The following is a 27,748-nucleotide window of genomic DNA, read 5'->3' on the forward strand; positions in this document are numbered from 1 at the left end:
GGACGCAGATTATATATATATATATATATTGTTTTTTTTACACCTTTATTTAACCTTTATTTAACTAGGCAAGTCAGTTTAGAACACATTCTTATTTTCAATGACGGCCTAGGAACGGTGGGTTAACTTCCTCGTTCAGGGGCAGAACGACAGATTTTCACCTTGTCAGCTCGGGGGATTCAACCTTGCACCCTTACAGTTAACTAGCCAATGCTCTAACCACCTGTCTCTCATTGCACTCCGCGAGGAGCCTGCCTGTTACGCGAATGCAGTAAGCCAAGGTAAGTTGCTAGCTAGCATTAAACTTATCTTATAAAAAACAATCAATCAATCATAATCACTAGTTAACTACACATGGTTGATGATATTACTAGTTTATCTAGTGTGTCCTGTGTTGCATATAATTGATGCGATGCGTATCGTTGCTCCAATGTGTACCTAACCATGAACATCAATGCCTTTGTTAAAATCAATTCACAGAAGTATGTATTTTTAAACCTGCATATTTAGCTAAAATGAATCCAGGTTAGCAGGCAATATTAACCAGGTGAAATTGTGTCACTTCTCTTGCGTTCATTGCACGCAGAGTCGGTATATATGCAACAGTTTGGGCCGCCTAATTTGCCAGAATTTTACGTAAAAATGACATAACATTGAAGGTTGTGCGATGTAACAGGAATATTTAGACTAATATTTAGACTAATGGATGCCACCCCTTAGATAAAATATGGAGCGATGGTAGGCACCAGCAGGCTCATAAGCATCCATTCAAACAGAACTTTTGTGCGTTTTGCCAGGAGCTCTTTGTTGTGTGTCAAGCATTGCGCTGTTTTATGACTTCAAGCCTATCAACTCCCGAGATTAGGCTCGTGTAACCGATGTGAAATGGCTAGCTAGTTAGCGTGGTACGCACTAATAGCATTTCAAACGTCACTCGCTCTGAGACTTGGAGTAGTTGTTCCCCTTGCTCTGCATGGGTAACGCTGCTTCGAGGGTGGCTGTTGTCGTTGTGTTCCCAGTTCGAGCCCAGGGAGGAGCGAGGAGAGGGACGGAAGCTATACTGTTACACTGGCAACACTAAAGTGCCTATAAGAACATCCAATAGTCAAAGGTTAATGAAATACAAATGGTATAGAGAGAAATAGTCCTATACAACCTAAAACTTCTTACCTGGGAATATTGAAGACTCATGTTAAAAGGAACCACCAGCTTTCATATGTTCTCATGTTCTGAGCAAGGAACTGAAACGTTAGCTTTCTTACATGGCACATATTGCACTTTTACTTACTTCTCCAACACTTTGTTTATGCATTATTTAAACCAAATTGAACATGTTTCATTATTTATTTGAGGCTAAATTGATTTTATTGATGTATTATATTAAGTTAAAATAAGTGTTCATTCAGTATTGTTGTAATTGTCATTATTACAAATACATTTAAAAGTTGGCCATTTAATCGGTATCAACTTTTTTTGGTCCTCCAAAAATCGGTATCGGTATCGGCGTTGAAATATCATAATCGGTTGACCTCTACCATCTATACGCCTAGACTATCTATACGCCTATACTATCTACTGTAAACGTCTGTACAATCTAAACACCTATGCTATGTACACACCCATATTGTCTATTGTAATCATCTATATAAACTATACACCATTACTATCAATACACCATTACTAACTATACACCTGCACTGTCTAAACAGCTATGCTATCTATACACGTTTACTTTCTACTGTATACACCTATTCACTCTACACACCTATATTATCTATTGTAAACATCTATACTAAGTATACACCGTTACTAACTGTACACCTGTACTGTCTATACAGCTATGCTATCTACTGTATACACCTATACAATCTACTGTAAATACCTGTACTATATATACACCTATACTATCTACTGTAAACACCTATACTACCTATGTCTAGACTATAAGCCAAAACTATCTATACGCCTATATCTACTGTAAACGTCTGTATACACCTATAATATCTACTGTATACACCTACAGTAACTATACTCCTATAATATCTCCTATAACTCCTTTATTCTCTATACACCTATGCTATCTACTGTAAACATATATACTATCTATACACCCGTTGAATCTATACACCTATACTATCTATACACCTGCACTATCTATACACCTATACTATTTAGTGCGTACACCTATATTATCTACTGTATACACCTATTTCATCTATATACCTATACTAACTATACGCCTATACTATATATACTCCTTTGCTATCTATACACCTATACTATCTACTGTAAATATCTATACTATCTATACACCTGCACTATCTATACACCTATACTATTTAGTGCGTACACCTATATTATCTACTGTATACACCTATTTCATCTATATACCTATACTAACTATACGCCTATACTATATATACTCCTTTGCTATCTATACACCTATACTATCTACTGTAAATATCTATACTATCTATACACCTGTACTCTTTATACACCTATACTATCTCCACACCTATACTGTCTCTACACCTCTATTGTATACACCTCTACTGTATACACCTATACTATCTAATATATACACCTATACTATCTACACACCTATACTATCTACTGTAAACACCTATACTATCTATACACCTGTACTATCTATACAACTATACACTACCTTTCAAAAGTTTGGGGTCACTTATGTATTTGTTTTTGAAAGGAAATCACATTTTCTGTCCATTAAAATAACATCAAATTGATCAAAAATACAGCGTAGACATTGTTAGTGTTGTAAATGACTATTGTAGATGGAAACTTATGATTGTACGCCTACGTAGATATTACAGAGGCCCATTATCAGCAACCATCACTCCTGTGTTCCAATGGCACGTTGTGGTAGCTAATCCAAGTTTATCGTTTTAAAAGGCTAATTGATAATTAGAAAACCATATTTTAATTATGTTAGCACAGCTGAAAACTGTTGTGTTGGTTAATTAAGAAGGAATTAAACTGGCCTTCTTTCGACTAGTTGAGTATCTGGATCATCAGCATTTGTGGGTTTGATTACAGGCTCAAAATGGCCAGAAAGCAAGAACTTTCTTCAGAAACTCGTCAGTCTATTCCATGCGAGAAATTGCAATGTATTCGATGCTTAAGTACTCTAAAGTCTTACATTGCTAACTCAAAACAGCAGTACAGTGTTTCTTCATCAACATCTTTATGCCTTCTTTAATAAAATAACTTGGAAAAAAGGACATTCAAATGTGTATGTTTATATTTCACTTAATTTCCATTTGGGTATTGTTTAGACAAGAATTAAAAAATTATGGGACAGAAATATTATGCTCTTTAGTGTAACCTTTATTTAACTAGGCAAGTCCATTATGAACAAATTCTAATTTACAAGGAGAGCCTACTTCTTCCTCCCCAATAGGGATTTGAACCCCATTCTACCACGTGCCCCGCATTCTGTAGTACAGGCATGGCCTGCTCTCCCTTATGTAAGGAATTAGGCACTTTCCCATGTTTACTACAATATGTATTGTAGACTGCATAGTAGCCTAATAAACAAATAACCACATTTCGTTAATAAAATAATGATAAAAAATACTCTTTCAAAATGCAGTTGTACAGCGCCATATTTTCCATTCCATTCTAACGGAAAACCTGAGGGTTTCATTTTTCATGGAATAGAAACACCATAATATTATTCAAATGTATTTAAGCAAGTACCAGTCAAAAGATTGGAGACACCTACTCATTCCAGGATTTGTCTTTTTTACTACACTGCTCAAAAAAATAAAGGGAACACTAAAATAACACATCCTAGATCTGAATACTTTTTTATTTTCATAGTTGAATGTGCTGACAACAAAATCACAAAAAATGATCAATTGAAATCAAATTTATCAACCCATGGAGGCATGGATTTGGAGTCGCACTCAAAATTAAAGTGGAAAACCACACTACAGGCTGATCCAACTTTGATGTAATGTCCTTAAAACAATTCAAAATGAGGCTCAGTAGTGTGTGTGGCCTCCACATGCCTGTATGACCTCCCTACAATGCCTGGGCATGCTCCTGATGAGGTGGCGGATGGTCTCCTAAGGGATCTCCTCCCAGACCTGGACTAAAGCATCCGCCAACTCCTGGACAGTCTGTGGTGCAACGTGGCATTGGTGGATGGAGCGAGACATGATGTCCCAGATGTGCTCAATTGGATTCAGGTCTGGGGAACGGGCGGGCCAGTCCATAGCATCAATGCCTTCCTCTTGCAGGAACTGCTGACACACTCCAGCCACATGAGGTCTAGCATTGTCTTGCATTAGGAGGAACCCAGGGCCAACCGCACCAGCATATGGTCTCACAAGGGGTCTGAGGAAAGAAGCATTTCAAGGTCCTGGAGTGGCCTAGCCAGTCTCCAGATCTCAACCCCATAGAAAATCTTTGGAGGGAGTTGAAAGTCTGTGTTGCCCAGCAACAGCCCCAAAACATCACTGCTCTAGAGGAGATCTGCATGGAGGAATGGGCCAAAATACCAGCAACAGTGTGTGAAAACCTTGTGAAGACTTACAGAAAACGTTTGACCGTTTGATAAACTTTTGTTATTGACCAAATACGTATTTTCCACCATAATTTGCAAATAAATTCATTAAAAATCCTACAATGTGATTTTCTAGTTGAAGTGTACCTATGATGAAAATTACAGGCCTCTCATCTTTTTAAGTGGGAGAACTTGCACAATTGGTGGCTGACTAAATACTTTTTTGCCCCACTGTATATAGTCGTTGACAAAGTTTTGAGAATGACAAATATTACATTTCACAAAGTCTGCTGCCTCAGTTTGAATGATGGCAATTTGCATATACTCCAGAATGTTATGAAGAGTGATCAGATGAATTGCAATTAATTGCAAAGTCCCTCTTTGCCATGCAAATTAACTGAATCTCCCCTAAAAATTCCACTGCATTCCAGCCCCTCCACAAAAGGACCAACTGACACCATGTCAGTGATACTCTCGTTAACACAGGTGTGAATGTTCATGAGGACAAGGCTGGAGATCACTCTGTCATGCTGATTGAGTTTTAATAACATAACATGGAAGCTTCAAAAGGAGGGTGGTGCTCGAAATCATTGTTCTTCCTCTGTCAATCATGGTTGCCTGCAAGCAGACATGTGCCGTCATCATTGCTTTGCACAAAAAGGGCTTCACAGGCAAGGATATTGCTGCCAGTAAGATTTCACCTAAATCACCATTTATCGGATCATTAAGAACTTCAGGAGAGCGGTTTAATTCTTGTGAAGAAGGCTTCAGGGCGCCCAAGAAAGTCCAGCAAGCGCCAGGACTGTCTCCTAAAGTTGATTCAGCTGTGGGATCGGGGCACCACCAGTACAGAGCTTGCTCGGGAATGGCAGCAGGCAGGTGTGAGTGCATCTGCACGCACAGTGAGGAGAAGACTTTTGGAGGATGACCTGGTGTCAAGAAGGGCAGCAAAGAAGCCACTTCTCTAAAGGAAAAACATCAGGGACAGACTGATATTCCGCAAAAGGTACAGGGATTGGACTGCTGAGGACTTGGGTAAAGTCATTTTGTCTGATGAATTCCCTTTCTGATTGTTTGGGGCATCCGGAAAAAAGGTGACAAGGTGAGCGCTACCATCAGTCCTGTGTCATGCCAACAGTAAAGCATCCTGAGACCATTCATGTGTGGGGTTGCTTCTCAGCCAAGGGAGTGGGCTCACTCACAATTTTGCCCAAGAACACAGCCATGAATAAAGAATGGTACCAACACATGCTCCGAGAGCAACTTCTCCCAACCATCCAGGAACAGTTTAGTGACAAACAATGCCTTTTCCGGCATGATGGAGCACCTTGCCATAAGGCAAAAGTGATGACTAAGTGGCTCTGGGAAAAAAACATAAATATTTTGGGTCCATAACCAGGAAACTCCCCAGACCTTAATCCCATTGAGAACGACGCTGTATCAACAAAAAATGGATTGCAACTTGCTAAACATACGGGAAGAAAATTACAGACGGAGGCGCAACGATTTCAGAACTTTGTTCGACATTTGAAGCTGCACAAAGAACAGTAAGTCGTGGCTAATGTAGCCGACAGCTATATATTTTATTACTTTACTAGTGTATCATGTAGGTAACGTTAAATCAATGAGCCTCCACATAGTCAGTCAGTGCGGGAACGTGATCGTTGCACCCAGATTGAGCTACAACTGGCTAGGCGGTTGGTAGCCTGAATCCTGCCTGATGTTACTGCTGTTCCTAAAACCATTGACATGTGTTAGCCTACTGTAACCACACACTCTGTGTGTGTGTGTGTGTGTGTGTGTGTGTGTGTGTGTGTGTGTGTGTGTGTGTGTGTGTGTGTGTGTGTGTTAAGGTTGGGTGATTGTGTACAAGCCTATATCGCCCGATTGCGCACCATAGCGATAGTCGATCACGATCTTTCTCATGGCTACCCATGTATTTCCATGGAAATATGTTTATTTGGAAAGTAATACATATAGAGATATTTTTAAAAGCATCCATGATTTGCATAAATGTAATATACTAACTATTACTCTTGTTAAAAATATGAAATGTTATTACATTTGATGAAGAGTACATTATGACTTGTTTAGGACTCGAAACTCAAAGTTTAGGACTTGAGACTTGTCTGGATACTTGACGGTCTTGACTTGAGACTTGACTCGGACTTGCCTGTCTTGACTTCGGACTTGAGTGCTAAGACTTGAGACTTACTTGTGACTTGTAAAACAATGACTTGGTCCCACCTCTGATAAATAGTATAGGTATATAGATTGTATAGATACTATAGATGTTTACAGTAGATAGTATATGTGTGTAGATATACTATCTACTGTAAACATCTATACTAACTATACACCTATACGATCTACACACCTATACTATCTACTGTATACACCTATACTATCTACTGTATACACCTATACTATCTACTGTTTACACCTATACTATCTACTGTAAACATCTAACTATACACCTGTACTAACTACAGTATCTACAGTATACACCTACACTATCTACACACTTATACGATCTACTGTAAAAAAATATACACCTATACCATTACTGTATACAGCCTTATCTACTGTTTACACCTATGCTATCTAATGTATACACCTGTACTATCTACACACCTATGCTATCTATTGTAAACATCTATACTATCTATACACCTGTGCTAACTATACTGCTATACTATCTACTGTATACACCTATACTATCTACACACTTATACTATCTTTACACCTATACCATCTACTGTAAACAGCCTTATCTACTGTACACACCTATACGATCTACTGTATACACCTATACCATCTACTGTATACACCTATACTATCTACTGTATACACCTATACTAACTATACACCTATACCATCTACTGTATACACCTGTATTTACTGTGTACACCTAGACTATCTACTGTACACACCTAGACGATCTACTGTACACACCTAGACGATCTACTGTACACACCTAGACGATCTGCTGTACACACCTAGACGATCTACTGTACACACCTAGACGATCTACTGTACACACCTAGACAATCTACTGTACACACCTAGACAATCTACTGTACACACCTATATTATCTACTGTACTAAACTCATCAAAAAAAAAAGAAACATCCTCTCAACTGTGTTTATTTTCAGCAAAGTTAACATGTGTAAATATGTGTATGAACATAACAAGATTAAACAACTGAGACATAAACTGAACAAGTTCCACAGACATGTGACTAACAGAAATGGAATAATGTGTCCCTGAACAAAGGGAGGGTCAAAATTAAAAGTAACAGTCAGTATCTGGTGTGCCCACCAGCTGCATTAAGTACTACAGTGCATCTCCTCCTCATGGACTGCAGCAGATTTACCAGTTCTTGCTGTGAGATGTTACCCCACTTTTCCACCAAGGCACCTGCAAGTTCCTGGACATTTCTGGGGGAAATGGCCCTTGCCCTCACAGGTCCCAGACTTGCTCAATGGGATTGAGATCCGGGCTCTTCGCTGGCCATGGCAGAACACTGAAATTTCTGTCTTGCAGGAAATCACGCACAGAACGAGCAGTATGGTGGCATTGTCATGCTGGAGGGTCATGTCAGGATGAGCCTGCAGGAAGGGTACCAAGAGGGAGGAGGATGTCTTCCCTGTAACACACTGCGTTGAGATTGCCTGCAATGACAACAAGCTCAGTCCAATGATGCTGTGACACACCGCCTCAGACCATGACGGACCCTCCACCTCCAAATCGTTCCCGCTCCAGAGTAAAGGCCGGTGTAACGCTCATTCCTTCGATGATAAACGCAAATCCGACCATCACCCCTGGTGAGACAAAACCGCGACTCGTCAGTGAAGAGCACTTTTTGCCAGTCCTGTCTGGTCCAGGAATGGTGGGTTTGTGCCCAAAGGCGATGGTGTTGCCGGTGATGTCTGGTGAGGACCTGCCTTACAACAGGCCTACAAACCCTCAGTCCAGCCTCTCTCAGCCTATTGCGGACAGTCTGAATGCTGATGGATTGTGCGTTTCTGGTGTAACTTGGGCAGTTGGTGTTGTCATCCTGTACCTGTCCTGCAGGTGTGATGTTCTGATGTTCTGATCCTGTGCAGATGTTGTTACACGTGTTGTGCCACTGCGAGGACGATCAGCTGTCCATCCTGTCTCCCTGTAGCGCTGTTTTAGGTGTCTCACAGTACGGACATTGCAATTTATTGCCCTGGCCACAACTGGAGTCCTCATGCCTCCTTGCAGCATGCTTAAGGCACATTCACGCAGATGAGCAGGGACCCTGGCCATCTTTATTTTGGTGTTTTTCAGAGTCAGTAGAAAGGCCTCTTTAGTGTTCTCTTAAGTTTTCATAACTGTGACCTTAATTGCCTACTGTCTGTAAGCTGTTAGTGTCTTAACGACCATTCCACAGGTGCATGTTCATTAATTGTTCATGGGTCATTGAACAAGCATGGGAAACAGTGTTTAAACCCTTTACAATGAACATCTGTTAAGTTATTTTCACTTTTATCTTTGAACGACGGGGTCTTGACATTTATTTTTTTATTGTGTTTATCTACACACCTATACTATCTACTGTATACACCTATACTATCTACACACCTATACTATCTACTGTAAACACCTATACTATCTACTGTATACACCTATACTATCTACACACCTATACTATCTACTGTAAACACCTATACTATCTACTGTATACACCTATACTATCTACACACCTATACTATCTACTGTAAACACCTATACTATCTACTGTAAACACCTATACTATCTACTGTAAACACCTATACTATCTACTGTATACACCTATACTATCTACACACCTATACTATCTACTGTATACACCTATACTATCTACTGTATACACCTATACTATCTACTGTAAACACCTATACTATCTACTGTAAACACCTATACTATCTACTGTAAACACCTATACTATCTACTGTATACACCTATACTATCTACACACCTATACTATCTACTGTATACACCTATACTATCTACACACCTATACTATCTACTGTAAACACCTATACTATCTACTGTAAACACCTATACTATCTACTGTAAACACCTATACTATCTACTGTATACACCTATACTATCTACACACCTATACTATCTACTGTAAACACCTATACTATCTACTGTAAACACCTATACTATCTACTGTAAACACCTATACTATCTACACACCTATACTATCTACTGTAAACACCTATACTATCTACACACCTATACTATCTACTGTAAACACCTATACTATCTACACACCTATACTATCTACTGTAAACACCTATACTATCTACTGTATACACCTATACTATCTACTGTAAACACCTATACTATCTACTGTAAACACCTATACTATCTACACACCTATACTATCTACTGTAAACACCTATACTATCTACACACCTATACTATCTACTGTAAACACCTATACTATCTACACACCTATACTATCTACTGTAAACACCTATACTATCTACTGTAAACACCTATACTATCTACACACCTATACTATCTACTGTAAACACCTATACTATCTACACACCTATACTATCTACTGTAAACACCTATACTATCTACACACCTATACTATCTACTGTAAACACCTATACTATCTACACACCTATACTATCTACTGTAAACACCTATACTATCTACTGTAAACACCTATACTATCTACTGTAAACACCTATACTATCTACACACCTATACTATCTACTGTAAACATCTATACTTACTATACACCTATGCTAACTATACATCTGTTCTAACTATACAGCTATACTATCTACTGTAAACACCTATACTATCTACACACCTATACTATCTACTGTAAACACCTATACTATCTACACACCTATACTATCTACTGTAAACACCTATACTATCTACACACCTATACTATCTACTGTAAACACCTATACTATCTACTGTAAACACCTATACTATCTACTGTAAACACCTATACTATCTACACACCTATACTATCTACTGTAAACATCTATACTTACTATACACCTATGCTAACTATACATCTGTTCTAACTATACAGCTATACTATCTACTGTATACACCTATACTATCTACACACCTATACTATCTACTGTAAACATCTATACTTACTATACACCTATGCTAACTATACATCTGTTCTAACTATACAGCTATACTATCTACTGTATACACCTATACTATCTACACACCTATACTATCTACTGTAAACATCTATACTTACTATACACCTATGCTAACTATACATCTGTTCTAACTATACAGCTATACTATCTACTGTATACACCTATACTATCTACACACCTATACTATCTACTGTAAACATCTATACTTACTATACACCTATGCTAACTATACATCTGTTCTAACTATACAGCTATACTATCTACTGTAAACACCTATACTATCTACACACCTATACTATCTACTGTAAACACCTATACTATCTACACACCTATACTATCTACTGTAAACACCTATACTATCTACACACCTATACTATCTACTGTAAACACCTATACTATCTACTGTAAACACCTATACTATCTACTGTAAACACCTATACTATCTACACACCTATACTATCTACTGTAAACATCTATACTTACTATACACCTATGCTAACTATACATCTGTTCTAACTATACAGCTATACTATCTACTGTATACACCTATACTATCTACACACCTATACTATCTACTGTAAACATCTATACTTACTATACACCTATGCTAACTATACATCTGTTCTAACTATACAGCTATACTATCTACTGTATACACCTATACTATCTACACACCTATACTATCTACTGTAAACATCTATACTTACTATACACCTATGCTAACTATACATCTGTTCTAACTATACAGCTATACTATCTACTGTATACACCTATACTATCTACACACCTATACTATCTACTGTAAACATCTATACTTACTATACACCTATGCTAACTATACATCTGTTCTAACTATACAGCTATACTATCTACTGTATACACCTATACTATCTACACACCTATACTATCTACTGTAAACATCTATACTTACTATACACCTATGCTAACTATACATCTGTTCTAACTATACAGCTATACTATCTACTGTATACACCTATACTATCTACACACCTATACTATCTACTGTAAACATCTATACTTACTATACACCTATGCTAACTATACATCTGTTCTAACTATACAGCTATACTATCTACTGTATACACCTATACTATCTACACACCTATACTATCTACTGTAAACATCTATACTTACTATACACCTATGCTAACTATACATCTGTTCTAACTATACAGCTATACTATCTACTGTATACACCTATACTATCTACACACCTATACTATCTACTGTAAACATCTATACTTACTATACACCTATGCTAACTATACATCTGTTCTAACTATACAGCTATACTATCTACTGTATACACCTATACTATCTACACACTTATACTATCTACTGTAAACATCTATACTTACTATACACCTATGCTAACTATACATCTGTTCTAACTATACAGCTATACTATCTACTGTATACACCTATACTATCTACACACTTATACTATCTACTGTATACACCTATACTGTCTACTGTGAACATCAATACTATATATACACCTGTAAATCTATACACTGATACTATCTATGGTATACACCTGTACTGTCTACTGTATACACCTGTACTGTCTACTGTATACATCTGTACTGTCTACTGTACACACCTATACTGTCTACTGTGAACATCAATACTATCTATACACCTGTAAATCTATACACTTATACTATCTACGGTATACTGTCTACTGTATCTACTGTATACACCTGTACTATCTACTGTATACACCTATACTATCTACTGTATACACCTATACTATCTACTGTATACACCTATACTATCTACTGTATACACCTATAATATCTACAGTGGCAAGAAAAAGGGAACCCTTTGAAATGACCTGGATTTCTGAATAAATTGGTCATGAGATTTGATCTGATCTTCATCTAAGTCACAACAATAGACTAACATAGTGTGCTTACACTAAATTGTGTGTTATTAGTTTATGTTTCTTGTCTATATTGAATACATAATTTAAACATTCACAGTGTAGGTTTGTTTAGTTCACAGTGTAGGTTTGTTTAGTTCACAGTGTAGGTTTGTTTAGTAAGTGAACGCCAAGGCTAATGCTTCTCCAAAAGCGAATTGGAGTCAGGAGTCAGCTAACCTGGAGTCAAGTCAATGAAACTAGATTGGAGATGTTGGTTAGGGCTGCCTTGCCCAATAAAGAACTCACATAATTTGAGTTTGCTATAGACAAATTGTCTATAAATGGAGAACGTTCATCATTGTTGCTACTCTCCCTAGGAGTGGCCGTCCTGCAAAGATGTGCAAGAGCACAACGCAAAATTCTCAATGAGGTAAGAAGAATCAGAGAGTCAGCTAAAGACTTACAGAAATCACTGGAACATGCATAACATCTCTGTTGATGAGTCTACGATATGTAAAACACTAAACAAGACTGGTGTTAATGGAGGACACCACGGAAGAAGCCACTGCAGTTTTGCACACTATTGGCATTCTCTCAACCAGCGTCACCTGGAATGCTTTTCCAACAATCTTAGAGTTCCCACATATGCTGAGTACTTGTTGGCTGATTTTCAATTACTCTGCAGTCCAACTCATCCCAAACCATCTCAATTTGGTTGAGGTTGGGTGATTGTGGAGGACAGGTCATCTGATGCAGCACTCAATCACTCTTGTTCTTGGTCAAATAGCCCTTTCACAGCCTGGAAGTGTTTTGGGTCATTGTCCTGTTGAAAAACAAATGATATCCCATCTGGTTTGAGCTAAGTGGGACTGGCGTATCACCGCAGAATGCTGTGGTAGCCAAACTGGTTAAGTGTGCCTGGAATTCTAAATAAATCATAGACAGTGTCACCAGCAAAGCACCTCCACACCATCACACCACCTCCTCCATGCTTTACGGTGGGAAATACACATGTGGAGATCATCCGTTCACCCACACCGTGTTTCTCAAAGACATGGCGGTTGGAACCAAAAATCTCCAATTTGGACTCATCTGACCAAAGGACAGATTTCCACCGGTCTAATGTCCATTGCTCATGCTTCTTGGCCCAAGCAAGTATCTTCTTCTTATTGATGTCCTTTAGTAGTTGTTTATTTGCAGCAATTCGACCATGAAGGTCTGATTCACGAAGTCTCCTCTGAACACTTGATGTTGAGATGTGACTGTTACTTGAACTCTGAAGTATTTACTTGGGCTGCAATTTCTAGTGCTGGTAACTCTAATGAACTTATCCTCTGCAGCAGAGGTAACTCTGGGTCTTCCTTTCCTGTGGTGGTCCTCATGAGAGACAGTTTCATCATAGCGCTTGATGGTTTTTGCTACTGCAGTTGAAGAAACTTTGAAAGTTCTTGAAGTATTCCATATTGACTGACCTTAAAGTAATGATGAACTGTAGTTTCTCTTTGCTTATTTGAGCTGTTCTTGCCATAATATGTCAAGAACAGGTTTTTGTTTTATTGACCTTGTCTTTGGAATCTTTGCTGATGCTTGTGGTGATCAAACAATTTTTCAAGTTGGGATCAATAAATGACTTTACTCTGTAGAAGTGTGATCTGAATTCTAAAATTCTATAGGATGAGTTTGCTGCATGGTTTACATTTCTGTTGGTGATCCACACTGATGGTTTGTACATCTTATTCAATTTGTTTATTGCTATATTTCTTTAAATCCCCTTTCAATCACATTTTTAAAGACACTTCAGAACATTGCCCTCAGGCCACTTTGTATAGAAGATTAATATTTTCACACAAGGTCAATGGATTCAAAGGATAACAGTGTGCAAAATAAGCCATCATACATTCAAAAACGGCAATTACTGAAGAACACCTGAATGTGTGGGTCAGATGAGGTTCACGTCCTTGCTTTGAAATCAGAATACATAACGATGTGTTTGTAAATGTCTTTGTAGTTTTATTACAAGGCCTCTTACACATCTCTCCTGGCCACAAAGAATGACAATGTTTCTTCTTCTATTCTTATTTATGCAAATAATCTCATACAAGGTTAATTCAATTAATTCTCTGGTATATTATACTGGTGTAGTTTACAGTGGCTTCTGAAAGTATTCACACCCCTAGACTTTTTCCAATTTGTGTTGTGCAAGTGCCTGAATATAAAATGGATTCAATTGTGATTTTGTGTCACTGACCTACACACAATAACCCATCATGTCAAAGTGCAATTAGGTTTTTCAAATTATTTTTTTTACAAATTAATTAAAAATTAAAAGCTGAATTGTCTTGAGTCAATAAGTATTCAACCCCTTAAGCCTAAATAAGTTCAGGAGTAAAAATGTTCTTAACAAGTCACATAATAAGTTGCAATAGTGTTTAACACACACCAATTATCTTTAAGGTCCCTTGGTCGAGCATTGAATATCAAACACAGATTCAACAACATAGACCAGGGAGGTTTTCCAATGCCTCGCAAAGAAGGGCACCTATTGGAAGATGGCAACAACAACAAAAAAGCAAACATTGAATATCCCTTTGACCATGGTGAAGTTATTCATTATGGATGGTGTATCAATACACTCAGTCACTACAAAGATACAGACAGGCGTTCTTCCTCACTCAGGCGTTCTTCCTCACTCAGGGGATTTCACCATGAGGCCAATGGTGAGTTTAATTCCTGTGATGGGAGAAAACTGAGAATGGATTTTTTAAAAATTGTAGTTACTCCACAATACGAACCTAAATGACAGTGTGAAAAGAAGGAAGCCTGCACAGAATACAAAGCAATGAACTTTTTGTCCTGAATACAAAGCGTTGTGTTTATGTTTGGGGCAAATCTAATATATTACTGAGAACCGCTCTCCATATTTTCAAGCATGGTAGTGGCTGCATCATGTTATGGGTATGCTTTGTAATCATTATGGAATGGGGAATTTTTTTCACGATAAAAGACTAGAGGAATTCCTGGTTCCATCTGATTTCCTCCAGACACTGGGAGATTAATTCACCTTTCAGCAGGACAATAACTTAAAACACAAGGCAAAATATACACTGGAGGTAGTTACCAAGAAGAAAGTGAATGTTGCCGAGTTACAGTTTTGACTTAAATTTGCTTGATAATATATGGCAAGACATGAAAATGGTTGTCAATGATCAACAACCAATTTGCCAGAGCTAGAATAATATTGTACAATCCAGGTGTGCAAAGCACTGAGACTTACCCAGAAAGATTCACAATTGTAATCTCTGCCGAAGGTGATTCTAATGTGTATTTATTCCGTGCTGTGAATACTTCTGTAAATTAGATATTTCTGTATTTCATTTTCAGTACATTTGCGAAAATCTCTAAAAACGTGTTTTCACTTTGTCATTATGGGGTATTGTGTGTCAATGGGTGAGAGGAAAAAAATTATTAAATACATTTTGAATTCATCTGTAACAACAAAATGTGGATTAAGTCACAGGGTATGAATACTTTCTGAAGGCACTGTAGATACATACGTAGATAGTGTAGGTGTATAGTTAGTAGGTGTATAGTTAGTATAGGTGTATGAATAGTAAAGGTTAATGCACTAGATAGTGTAGGTTTAAAGATAGTACAGGTCTATAGTTGGTATAGGTGTTTAAAGTAGATAGTCTAAGTGTATAGATAGTATAGGTGTGCACAGTAGATAGTATAGGCGTATATACAGTGCCTTGCGAAAGTATTCAACCCCCCTTGGCATTTTTCCTATTTTGTTGCATTACAACCTGTAATTTAAATTGATGTTTATTCAGATTTCATGTAATGGACATGCACAAAATAGCCTGAATTGGTGAAGTGAAATTATATATATTTTTTATATACAAAACGTAAAAGTGTTGCGTGCATATGTATTTTGCTATGAAGCCCCTAAATAAGATTTGGTGCGACCAATTACCTTCAGAAGTCACATAGTTAGTTAGATTGCACACAGATGGACTTTATTTAAGTGTCACATGATCTCAGTATATATACACCTGTTCTATAATGCCCCAGTCTGCAACACCACTAAGCAAGGGGCACCACCAAGCAAGCTCCACCATGAAGACCAAGGAGTTCGCCAAACAGGTCAGAGACAAAGTTGTGGAGCACCATTAAATCCATTATTTAAAAATGGAAAGAATATGGCACCAGAACAAACCTGCTAAGAGAGGGCCACCCACCAAAACTCACAGACCTGGCAAGGAGGGCATTATTCAGAGAGGCAACAAAGAGACCAAAGATAACCCTGAAGGAGCTGCAAAGCTCCACAGCAGAGATTGGAGTATCTGTCCGTAGGACCACTTTAAGCTGTACACTCCACAGAGCTGGGCTTTACGGAGGAGTGTCCAGAAAAAAAGCCATTGCTTAAAGAAAAAAATAAGCAAACACGTTTGGTATTTGCCAAAAGACATGTTGGAGGCTCCCCAAACATATTGAAGAAGGTACTCTGGTTAGATGAGAAATACAGAGAAATTATTGAGGGAAACCTGTTTGTCTTCAAGAGATTTGAGACTGGGACGGAGGTTCACCTTCCAGCAGGACAATGACCCTAAGCATACTGCTAAAGCAACACTCGAGTGGTTTAAGGGGAAACATTTAAATGTCTTGAATGGCCTAGTCAAAGCTCAGACCTCAATCCAATTGAGAATCTGTGGTATGACTTAAAGATTGCAGTCAACCAGCAGAACCCATCCAACTTGAAGGAGCTGAAGCAGTTTTGGCTTGAAAAATGGGCCTTTGAAGAAAAGTGTGTGTGTATATATAGTATAGATGTATACAGTAGATAGTATAGGCGTGTAGATACTATATGTGTATATGTGTTTACAGTAGTTAGTATAGGTAAAGGTGTATACAGTAGATATAAGAATATAGATAGTACAGCTGTATAGGTGTGTATGTAGGTAGTATAGATGTTTACAGTAGATATTATTGGTATAGGTGTATAGATAGTATAGATGTTTACAGTAATTAGTATAGGTAAAGGTGTATACAGTAGATATAAGCATATAGATAGTACAGCTGTATCGATAGTATCGGTGTGTAGGTAGTATAGATGTTTACAGTAGATATTATTGGTATAGGTGTATAGATAGTATAGGTGTATACAGTATATTTTATAGGAATAGGTGTATAGGTATATAGAGAGTATATGAGTATAGATAGTATAAGCGTATAGCTGTATAGATAGTATAGGTGTGCAGATAGTATAGGTGTGTAGATGGTAAAGGTGTTTACAGTAGGTAATATAGGTGTACAGATAGTGTAAGTGTTTACAGTAGATAATATAGGTATATAGATGTTTACAGTAGACAGTATAGGTGTATAGATTGTAAAAGAGTATAGGTGTATAGATGTTTACAGTAGATAGTACAGCTGTGTACATAGTACATAGGTGTATACAGTAGATATTATAGGTATAAGTGTATAGATTGTATTGGTGTATAGGTATAGCTAGTATGGGTGTATACAGTAGGTACAGGTGTATAGAGTGTATAACTAGTATATGTGTATACAGTGGATGGTATAGGTGTATTGATTTTCCAGGTGTACAGTTAGTATTGGTGTATAGGTGTTTACAGTAGTTAGTACAGGCGTGTAGATAGTACAGGTGTATAGATAGTATAGCTGTATAAGTGTATACAGTAGATAGTATAGGTGTATACAGTAGATAATGTAGGTGTATAGATTATATCGGCATAAAGATATTAAAGCTGTATAGGTGTATAGATAGTAAAGCTGTATAGATTCTATTGGTGTGTAGATTGTATAGGTGTTTACAGTACATAGTGTATGTGTTTAGATAGTATAATTGTTTACAGTAGATAGTATTGGTGTATAGATAGTATATGCGTATGGATAGTATAGGTATATAAAATCAGCGTGAAAAGAAACGTCCTCTCATTTTCAACTGCGTTTATTTTCAGCAATCTTAACGTGTAAATATTTGCATGAACATAAGATTCAACAACTGAGACATGAACTGAACAAGTTCCACAGACATGTGACTAACAGAAATGGAATAATGTGTCCCTGAATTAAAAGAGGGTCAAAATCAAAAGTAACAGTCAGTATCTGGTGTGGCCACCAGCTGCATTAAGTACTACAGTGCATCTCCTCCTCATTGACTGCACCAGAATTGCCCATTATTGCTGTGAGATGTTACCCCACTCTAACACCAAGGCACCTGCAAGTTCCTGGACATTTCTGGGGGGAGTGGCCCTTGCCCTCACCCTCCGAACCAACAGGTTCCAGACTTGCTCAATGTGATTGAGATCCGGGCTCTTCGCTGGCCATGGCAGAACACTGACATTCCTGTCTTGCAGGAAATCACGCACAGAACGAGCAGTATGGCTGGTGGCATTGTCATGCTGAAGGGTCATGTCAGGATGAGCCTGCAGGAAGGGTACCACGAGGGAGGAGGATGTCTTCCCTGTAACGCACAGCGTTGAGATTGCCTGCAATGACAACAAGCTCAGTCCGATGATGCTGTGACACACTGCCCCAGACCATGACACACCCTCCATATCGATCCCGCTCCAGAGTACAGGCCCCGGTGTAATGCTCATTCCTTCGAAGATAAACGCGACCATCATCCCTCGTGAGACAAAACTGCGACTAGTCAGTGACGAGCATTTTTGGCCAGTCCTGTCTGGTCCAGCGATGGTTGGTTTGTGCCTATAGGTGAAGTTGTTGCCGGTGATATCTGGTGATGACCTGCCTTACAACAGGCATACAAGCCCTCAGTCCAGCCTCTCTCAGCCTATTGCGGACAGTCTGAGCACTGATGGAGGGATTGTGCGTTTCTGGTGTAACTCGGGCAGTTGGTGTTGTCATCCTGTACCTGTCCCGTAGGTGTGATGTTCGGATGTACCAATCCTGTGCAGATGTTGTTACACGTGGTCTGCCACTGCGAGGACGATCAGCTGTCCATCCTGTCTCCCTGTTGTGCTCTCTTAGGCGTCTCACACTATGGACATTGCAATTTATTACCCTGGCCACATCTGCAGTCCTCATGCCTCCTTGCAGCATGCCTAAGGCACATTCACGCAGATGAGCAGGGACCCTGGGCATCTTTCTTTTGGTGTTTTTCCAGAGTCAGTAGAAAGGCCTCTTTCGTGTCCTAAGTTTTCATAACTGTGATCTTAATTGCCTACCGTCTGTAAGCTGTTAGTGTCTTAACGACCGTTCCACAGGTGCATGTTCATTAATTGTTTAATGGGAAACAGTGTTTAAACCATTTACAATGAAGATCTGTGAAGTTATTTTGATTTTTACGAATTATCTTGGAAAGACAGGGTCCTGAAAAGGGGACATTTCTTTTTTTGCTGAGTTCAGTTAGTATTGGTGTATACAGTAGATAATATAGGTGTATAGATAGTATAGGCGTATAGACAGTGTAGGTGTATCGATGGTATATGTGTTTACAGTAGATAGTATAGGTGTTTACAGTAGATAGTATAGTATATAGTTAGTATAGGTGTATACAGTATATAATATAGGTGTTTAGATAGTATAGGTGTATGGATAGTATAGGTGTAAACAGTAGATAATATGATTTTTTTTTTTTTTTTTTTTTTTTTTTTTTTTTTTTTTTTTTTTTTTTTTTTTTTTTTTTTTTTTTTTTTTTTTTTTTTTTTTTTTTTTTTTTTTTTTTTTTTTTTTACCTTTATTTAACCAGGCAAGTCAGTTAAGAACAAATTCTTATTTTCAATGACGGCCTGGGAACAATGGGTTAACTGCCTGTTCAGGGGCAGAACGACAGATTTGTACCTTGTCAGCTCGGGGGTTTGAACTCGCAACCTTCCGGTTACTAGTCCAACGCTCTAACCACTAGGCTACCCTGCCGCCGATTTGGTTAGCATTGGTGTATACATTAGATAATATAGATTGTTGTCACGCCCTGACCATAGAGAGCTGTTTCTTCTCTGTGTTGGTTGGGGCGTGACAGTGACTAGGGTGGGTTATCTAGGTGATTAATGATCTATGTTGGCCTGGTATGGTTCGTGACCCGGACCCTCCCCTATTGAGTCAGGTTTTGCGGTCGGAGTCACTCCGAAACAGAGAGCTGTTTATTCTCTATGTTGGTTGGGGCGTGACAGTGACTAGGGTGGGTTATCTAGGCGATTTAATGATCTCTGTTGGCCGGAAAAGGTTCCCAATAAGAGGCAGCTGTTTATTGTTGTCTCTGATTGGGGATCATATTTAGGTAGCCATTTCCCCATTGTGTTTTGTGGGATCTTGTCTAGGTATAGTTGCCTGCGAGCACTTCATTGAGCTTCACGTTTCATTTTACGCTTTGTTTTTTCTTTGTCTTTTCCTAATAAAGAGGATGGAAACATAACACACTGCATCTTGGTCCACTCCTTATAACGATCGACAATTGTGTAGGTGTATAGGTGTTTACAGTAGATAGTATAGGTGTATAGCTAGTATAGTTGTTTACATTAGATAGTATAGGTTTGTACAATAGATAGTATAGGTGTATAGATAGTATGGCACACAGATAGTATAGGTGTATAGCTAGTATGGGTATAGATAGTATAGGTGTGTAGATAGTATTGGTGTGTAGATAGTGTCGGTATATAGATAGTACACCTGTATGGGATGTGAACCCTTTTGTTAATACCTGGATTTCTGCATAAATTGTTCTTCATCTAGGTGACAGCAATAGACAAACACAGTCTGCTTAAACTGATAACACTAACAATTATACGTTTTCATGTCTTTATTGAGCACACCTTGTCAACATTCACAGTGCAGGGTGGAACAAGTATGTGAACCCTTGGATTTAATAACTGGTTGACCCTCTGGCAGCAATAACCTCAACCAAATGTTTTCTGTAGTCAGGAGGAATTTCAGACCATTCCTCTTTACAAAACTGCTTCAGAACAGCAATATTCTTAGGATGTCTGGTGTGAACTGCTCTCTCGAGGTCATGCCACAGCATCTCAATCGGGTTTAGGTCAGGACTGGGTCACTCCAGAAGTCGTATTTTCTTCTGTTAAAGCCATTCTGTTGTTGATTTACTTCTGTGTTTTGGGTCGTTGTCCTGTTGCATCACCCAACTTCTGCTGAGCTTCAGTTGGCTGGCAGATAGCCTAACATTCTCTTGCAAAATATCTTTATAAACTTGGAAATTCATTTTTCTGGCAATGATAGCAAGCTGTCCAGACCCTGAGGCAGCAACGCAGCCCCAAACCATGATGCTCCCTCAACCATACTTTCTAGCTTGGATGACATTTTGATGTTGGTGTGCTGTGCCTTTTTTTCTCCACACATAATGTTGTGTGTTCCCTCCAAACAACTCAACTGTAGTTTCATCTGTCCACAGAATATTTTGCCAGTGGCGCTGTGGAACATCCAGGTGCACTTTTGCAAACTTCAGACGTGCAGCAATGTTTTTTCCGAGGTGTCGTCCCATGAACACCATTCTTGTTAAGTGTTTTACATATTGTAGACTCTTTAACAATGTTAGCATGTTACAGAGATTTCTGTAAGTCTTCAGCTGACACTCTAGGATTATTTGTAACTTCATTGAGCATTCTGCGCTGTGCTCTTACAGTCATCTTTGCAGGACAGCCACTCCTAGGGAGAGTAGCAACAGTGCTGAACTTTCTCCATTTATGGACAATTTGTCTTACTGTGGACTGATGAACATCAAGGCCTTTAGAGATACTTTTGTAACCCTTTCCAGCTTTATGCACGTCAATAATTATTAATCTTAGGTCTTCTGAGATCGCTTTTGTTCAAGGCATGGTTCACATCAGACAATGCTTCTTGTGAATAGTAAACTCAAATTTTGTGAGTTTTTTATAGGGCAGGGCAGCTCTAACCAACATCTCCAATCTCGTCTCATTGATTGGACCCCAGGTTAGCTGACTCCAATTAGCTTTTGGAGAAGTCATTAGCCTAGGGGTTTACATACTTTTTCCAACCTACACTGTGAATGTTTAAATGACGTATTCAATATAGACAAGAAAAATACAATCATTTGTGTGTTAGTTTAAGCACACTATGTTTGTCTATTGTTGTGACTTCAAGGAAGATCAGATCAAATTTGATGACCAATTTATGCAAAAATCCAGGTAATTCCAATGGGTTCACAAACTTTTTCTTGCCACTGTATAAAATATATATAACACTTTTTTGGCTACTATATGATTCCATATGTGTTGTTTCATAGTTTTGATGTCTTCATTATTATTCTACAATGTAGAAAATTGTACCAATTAAGAAAAACCCTTGAATGAGTTGGCGTGTCCAAACTTTTGACTGGTACTGTGTATATATATATATATGTATATATTATGTTCCACCCACTTATAAAACCAAAGCTGCGCCACTGCTATTTCCTGTTGTAATAACAACCCTTAACACATTCCAGACAACCATTAGCGCATCCCTAGCCATCTATCTTATCTAAATTACATTCGCTAACTTTTGTTACTTCATGGTTCATTCTTACATCCACATATTTGCCTTATGACAGATAGCGTATAGAATTATTGGACCTTGACATGTTGCTTTATCCACTGTGTACCTCAGTTCAAATAGATGTATATGCTGACTATTTTTGTGTGTGTCTGTGTGTGTGTGTGTGTGTGTGCACAGCAATGGTACACCAGCTCCATGAAGGGGGTGTGTGCGTGGCTGACAGACAGACTGGACCTTCAGCTCCACATGTACCAGCTGAAAACACTCATCAAGATTGTCAAGGTAACGCTCATTGTTGTGGTGTGAGTGTACACTGTCAACATTCACAGTAAGCTGTAGCCCTAATCGAGACTGTCATTTTTCTTTTCTTTTTTTTCTTCCTTAAAATTTTTTTTACCCCTTTTTCTCCCCAATTTTGTGGTGTCCAATTGTTAGTAGCTACTATCTTGTCTCATCGCTACAACTCCCGTACGGGCTCGGGAGAGATGAAGGTTGAAACTTATGCGTCCTCCGATACACAACCCAACCAAGCCGCACTGCTTCTTAACACAGCACGCATCCAACCCGGAAGCCAGCCGCACCAATGTGTCGGAGGAAACACCGTGCACCTGGCAACCTTGGTTAGCGTGCACTGCGCCCGGCCCGCCACAGGAGTCGCTGGTGCGCGATGAGACAAGGATATCCCTACCGGCCAAACCCTCCCTAACCCGGACGACGCTAGGCCAATTGTGCGTCGCCCCACAGACCTCCCGGTCGCAGCCGGTTACGACAGAGCCTGGGCGCGAACCCAGAGTCTCTGGTGGCACAGCTGGCGCTGCAGTACAGCGCCCTTAACCACTGCCCGAGACTGTCATTTTTCATGTTGGACATGAGGTATATGGAATCATGTGCTTTGTGAATAATGTTATTAATAATTACTTGGGAAATGATCTGCTTTATTTTTTTATATATCTGATTCTGAACATTTAGTCTAGTCAGCACCAGATTAATACAGAGGCTTAAATGAGCTGAGGCCTAGGGGGCCCTAAAATAAATAAATAAGCAAATATATACTGTAGGTACACTGAGTATACAAAACAATAGAAACACCTTCCTAATATTGAGTTGCACCTCCTTTTGCCCTCAGAATAGCCTTAATTCTTCGGAGCATGGACTCTACAAGGCGTCAAAAGCGTTCCACAGGGATGCTGGCCAATGTTGACTCTGATGCTTCCCACAATTGTGTCAAGTTGGCTGGATGTCACTTGGGTGGTGGACCATTATTGATACACAGGAAACTGTATAGCGTGAAAAGTTGCAGTTCTTCTCGGTGTGCCTGGCATCTACTACTATACCCCGTTTAATGGCACTTAAATCTTTTGTCTTGCCCATTCACCCTCTGAATGGCACACATAAACAATCCATGTCTCAAGGCTGACTTCTTTAAACTGTCTCCTTCCCTTAATCTACACTGATTTTAAGTGGATTTAACAAGTGACATCAATAAGGGTTTCATAGCTTTCACATGGTCTGTTTATGTCATGAAAAGAGCAGAGGTTCCATATTTTGTATACACTCAGTGTATTAAATAAGTAGTATAAAAAAAGATATATATTTGACTACAACCTCCAACCACAGGAGGACTCAGGAGCCCGCTCTCAATGAGTGTCGACAGCCTGCTGCCGCTCTGCTAATCATCAGATGGGGGAGGAAAGGAGGTAGGGGGCCCATGTGGGTAACTAGGGGGGCCTGCCTTGGATGGGTAACTGATTCAGGGCCGGCCCTAGCCTTTTGGGGACCTAAAGCGAGCAAAACATTTTAGTCGCCCCCTTTTGAGCGCAGAGAGAAAGTTAATTTTCTGCAACTCTAAACATTTTGCCATGGGGTGTAGAGAAAACATGTTGCAGTTTTATTAAAGTCCGTTTTTAGCAGTTCTAAACATTTTGCCATAGGGTGGAGAGTCATTTTTGAAGTTTTAAAATTATTTACCTGCAATTCTAAACATTTTGCCATGACTTATGTCATGTTAATGATATCTGAGTGAGAGTGACTAACAAATTCAATGGGGGCCATGTGTGCCCGGTTGGTATTCGGGCCAGGATTACTACAAGTTTAGCTAGCTGGCTAGACCAACTTAAATAACAACACCTTTGATGGAAACCAGGTAGTTTCAGTACAATTTTATAAATGCAGACAGATAATTTGTTCATTCGAAATGGTGGGATCTTTTTGTGTCGGTAAAATTAATATTGCGAGAAATGTTGGTGGAAATATTGATTTATAAATATTGACATAATAACGATAGAATCGACGTAAACTTGGAGTCACACAATGATGTGCTGTGTTGTCCTCCCACTGAGAAACCATGCATTATATTAGGCAACAGATGACACAGTTATGATGAACTTCACTGGGTGGTAAAGTGCACGGTGATGAGCTTCATGCTCCTTTCCAGTAAGTATCGAGGGCCTTATTTTTGGTGATATGATTGATGCTTGACTGCAGTTTTACAAATAAAATATTATTTCCATAATAATCATATTTTATAGACTAGCCTACCTGCACAGCCTACCCGCACTAGATCTGTGAGCTGTTGGCTAGAGCAGGGTTTTCCCGGTGCATCATCACACACTGACTCTGTTTGGTGGAAACACCAATGATGGGGAAATTAGATTATTTTTTTAATGCCAATTTTTTAATATTCACATGAAAATCTGTTGCCAATTGGATGGAATTGTGTATCCTACTCTGAGCAGTAAGTAGTGACCCCGACTGAGTCCCCCCCCCCCCCCCCCCAACAGTACTCCTCACTGCATTCCCAGAAAGTTGGTTGGCCCTCTATGATGTCACGTAGGTTAATACATTGCTATGTTTTCAATTACAGTGCATTCGGAAAGTATTCAGTCCCCTTGACTTTTTCCACATTTTGTTACTGAATACTTTACCGAATGCACAGTATAAAGCCCTTTTACAAAACTCCCACTGTACCTGTCATTACTAACCTTTAGAGATATGAGTTACCACACCTGGTCTCAGGGATGGATAACTGGTCTCTACTGAGTTAGTTAAATCAGATTACATTTTTTTGCACTGAATTTGTGGAACAATCTTCAAATTGTTGTTAAATGTGATGTTTCAGAAAGCTGATTGAGGACCTTATTACTGATGAATGTGTTTTTTATGACCCTGTTTTATTCTGCTTGCATTTTGTATTTACATTTTGATGTGTATATTTTGTGTAATTTGTGTAGTTCAGGGCTCATCTGTTTAAAAAAAAAAGACCTTGGTCTCAGTATGACTGGTAAAAAAAAATAAGTATATTTACATTTTAAATAAACAGTTATTGGCATCTAGATTGAGTACACTCAGACATTGGAGCCCAATTTGGATGGACCTATTGAAGAAGACCACAGTGGCCTTGAATCTGGCCTTTGTCCAAATCTGTTCAGTTCCACTATTCAGCACACAACAGGCTATTGTTCTACCATTCAAACCTGACAGTCTATTCTGTTCTGACCATTCACACTCAGTCTCTGTTTCACATTGAGAGACGCCTCCATGTTCTGTGTTTTTCTGTTTGGTTTCACCCACAGAAGACCTACCGAGACTTCCGGCTCCAAGGAGTCCTGGATGGAACCCTGAACAACAAGAGCTATGAGACCGTCTACAACCGCCTCACTGTAGAGGAGGCCACCATGGCTGTCAAGGCCGGCGACGGTCTCCAAGGCATCACCATGAGGGACAGTGATGAGGAAGATGGGTGAACCTCTCCCTATAGCGCCAAGTCTGGTGGCCCTCGAATATAGACTGAAATGGGAAGTGTGCATGTGTGTGTACAGGAGATGGAAGGGGTGGAGATTACGTGTGTGTGTGTGTGTGTGTGCAACAGAAGGAGATGGAGGACTTGTAGAACACACACTTAAGTCTATGATAAAAACATCCATCGTTGTGATCCCCCCCCCCCTCCCCTCCCCCACTTACTCCAGTAGTGGCTACCTTCACAGCCATAATGATAATGATGTCAGTACAGCTCAGTGGTCACCAACTGGTGGCCTTCAGTGCAGTTTCCATTTATTTAATTTGTTTGTTGGTTTCTTTGTACTTTATTTTAATAGTGATGTAGATCAAGAAAAAAATAAACAAGTTGTGCTCTTATGGTTACCTAGATACAATCATGCCAATTGAAACAGGTTTCAGAGGTCTCGCCAATTGCAGGTCCATTCTGTGGTAAATGTACAAAGTGCATTATGAGGACATTATGAGTACATTTCAGGGTGCTTATGAGGACATTGAGGTTGTTCTTACATAATCACCCTGAAAGAGCGATGATACAGCCAATAAACATATGTTTATGCTCTACTGTATGAATGTAATGCATTGGCTAAAGTGCTACATTGTAATTTAATGTATTTAGGCTATGCTTGAGTGTATTATCCCTCACAAGAGTTAGACACAATATACATTCAAAGCTGTGTCCAGTAGGCTAAAGCTGATTGATAGAGTGCATTATGTTTTGAATCTGAATTGATGTCTTAACTGTGATACTTCAATCAGTTTGTGTCAGTGGAGTTCAAAGACAAAACAAATGGGACAAAATATAGGAAATCTATTTCTATTGTCTTCTGTGCACCTGTTTTTATTCAGGTGTGAATGTTCTAAGTGTTAGAATTAAAGTGTTTTTAAAGCAA

At 38.9% G+C, this 27,748-nt stretch overlaps 1 protein-coding gene across 9 annotated transcripts in view; it reads left to right on the forward strand.

Annotated features, from left to right (window-relative positions):
• The window catches only part of cadps2 (Ca++-dependent secretion activator 2), a 268,064-nt gene extending 240,316 nt beyond the window's left edge, over positions 1 to 27,748 (forward strand). For all 9 annotated transcript variants that reach the window (XM_036969262.1, XM_036969263.1, XM_036969265.1 and 6 more), the window contains 2 exons: positions 23,259 to 23,363; positions 26,654 to 27,748. In XM_036969262.1, the coding sequence (XP_036825157.1) occupies positions 23,259 to 23,363; positions 26,654 to 26,824 (276 nt within the window). In that variant the 3' untranslated portion in view covers positions 26,825 to 27,748. The remainder of the gene's footprint in view (positions 1 to 23,258; positions 23,364 to 26,653) is intronic.

This window comes from Oncorhynchus mykiss, chromosome 30 (assembly GCF_013265735.2).
Source record: "Oncorhynchus mykiss isolate Arlee chromosome 30, USDA_OmykA_1.1, whole genome shotgun sequence".
Lineage (NCBI taxonomy): Eukaryota > Metazoa > Chordata > Actinopteri > Salmoniformes > Salmonidae > Oncorhynchus > Oncorhynchus mykiss.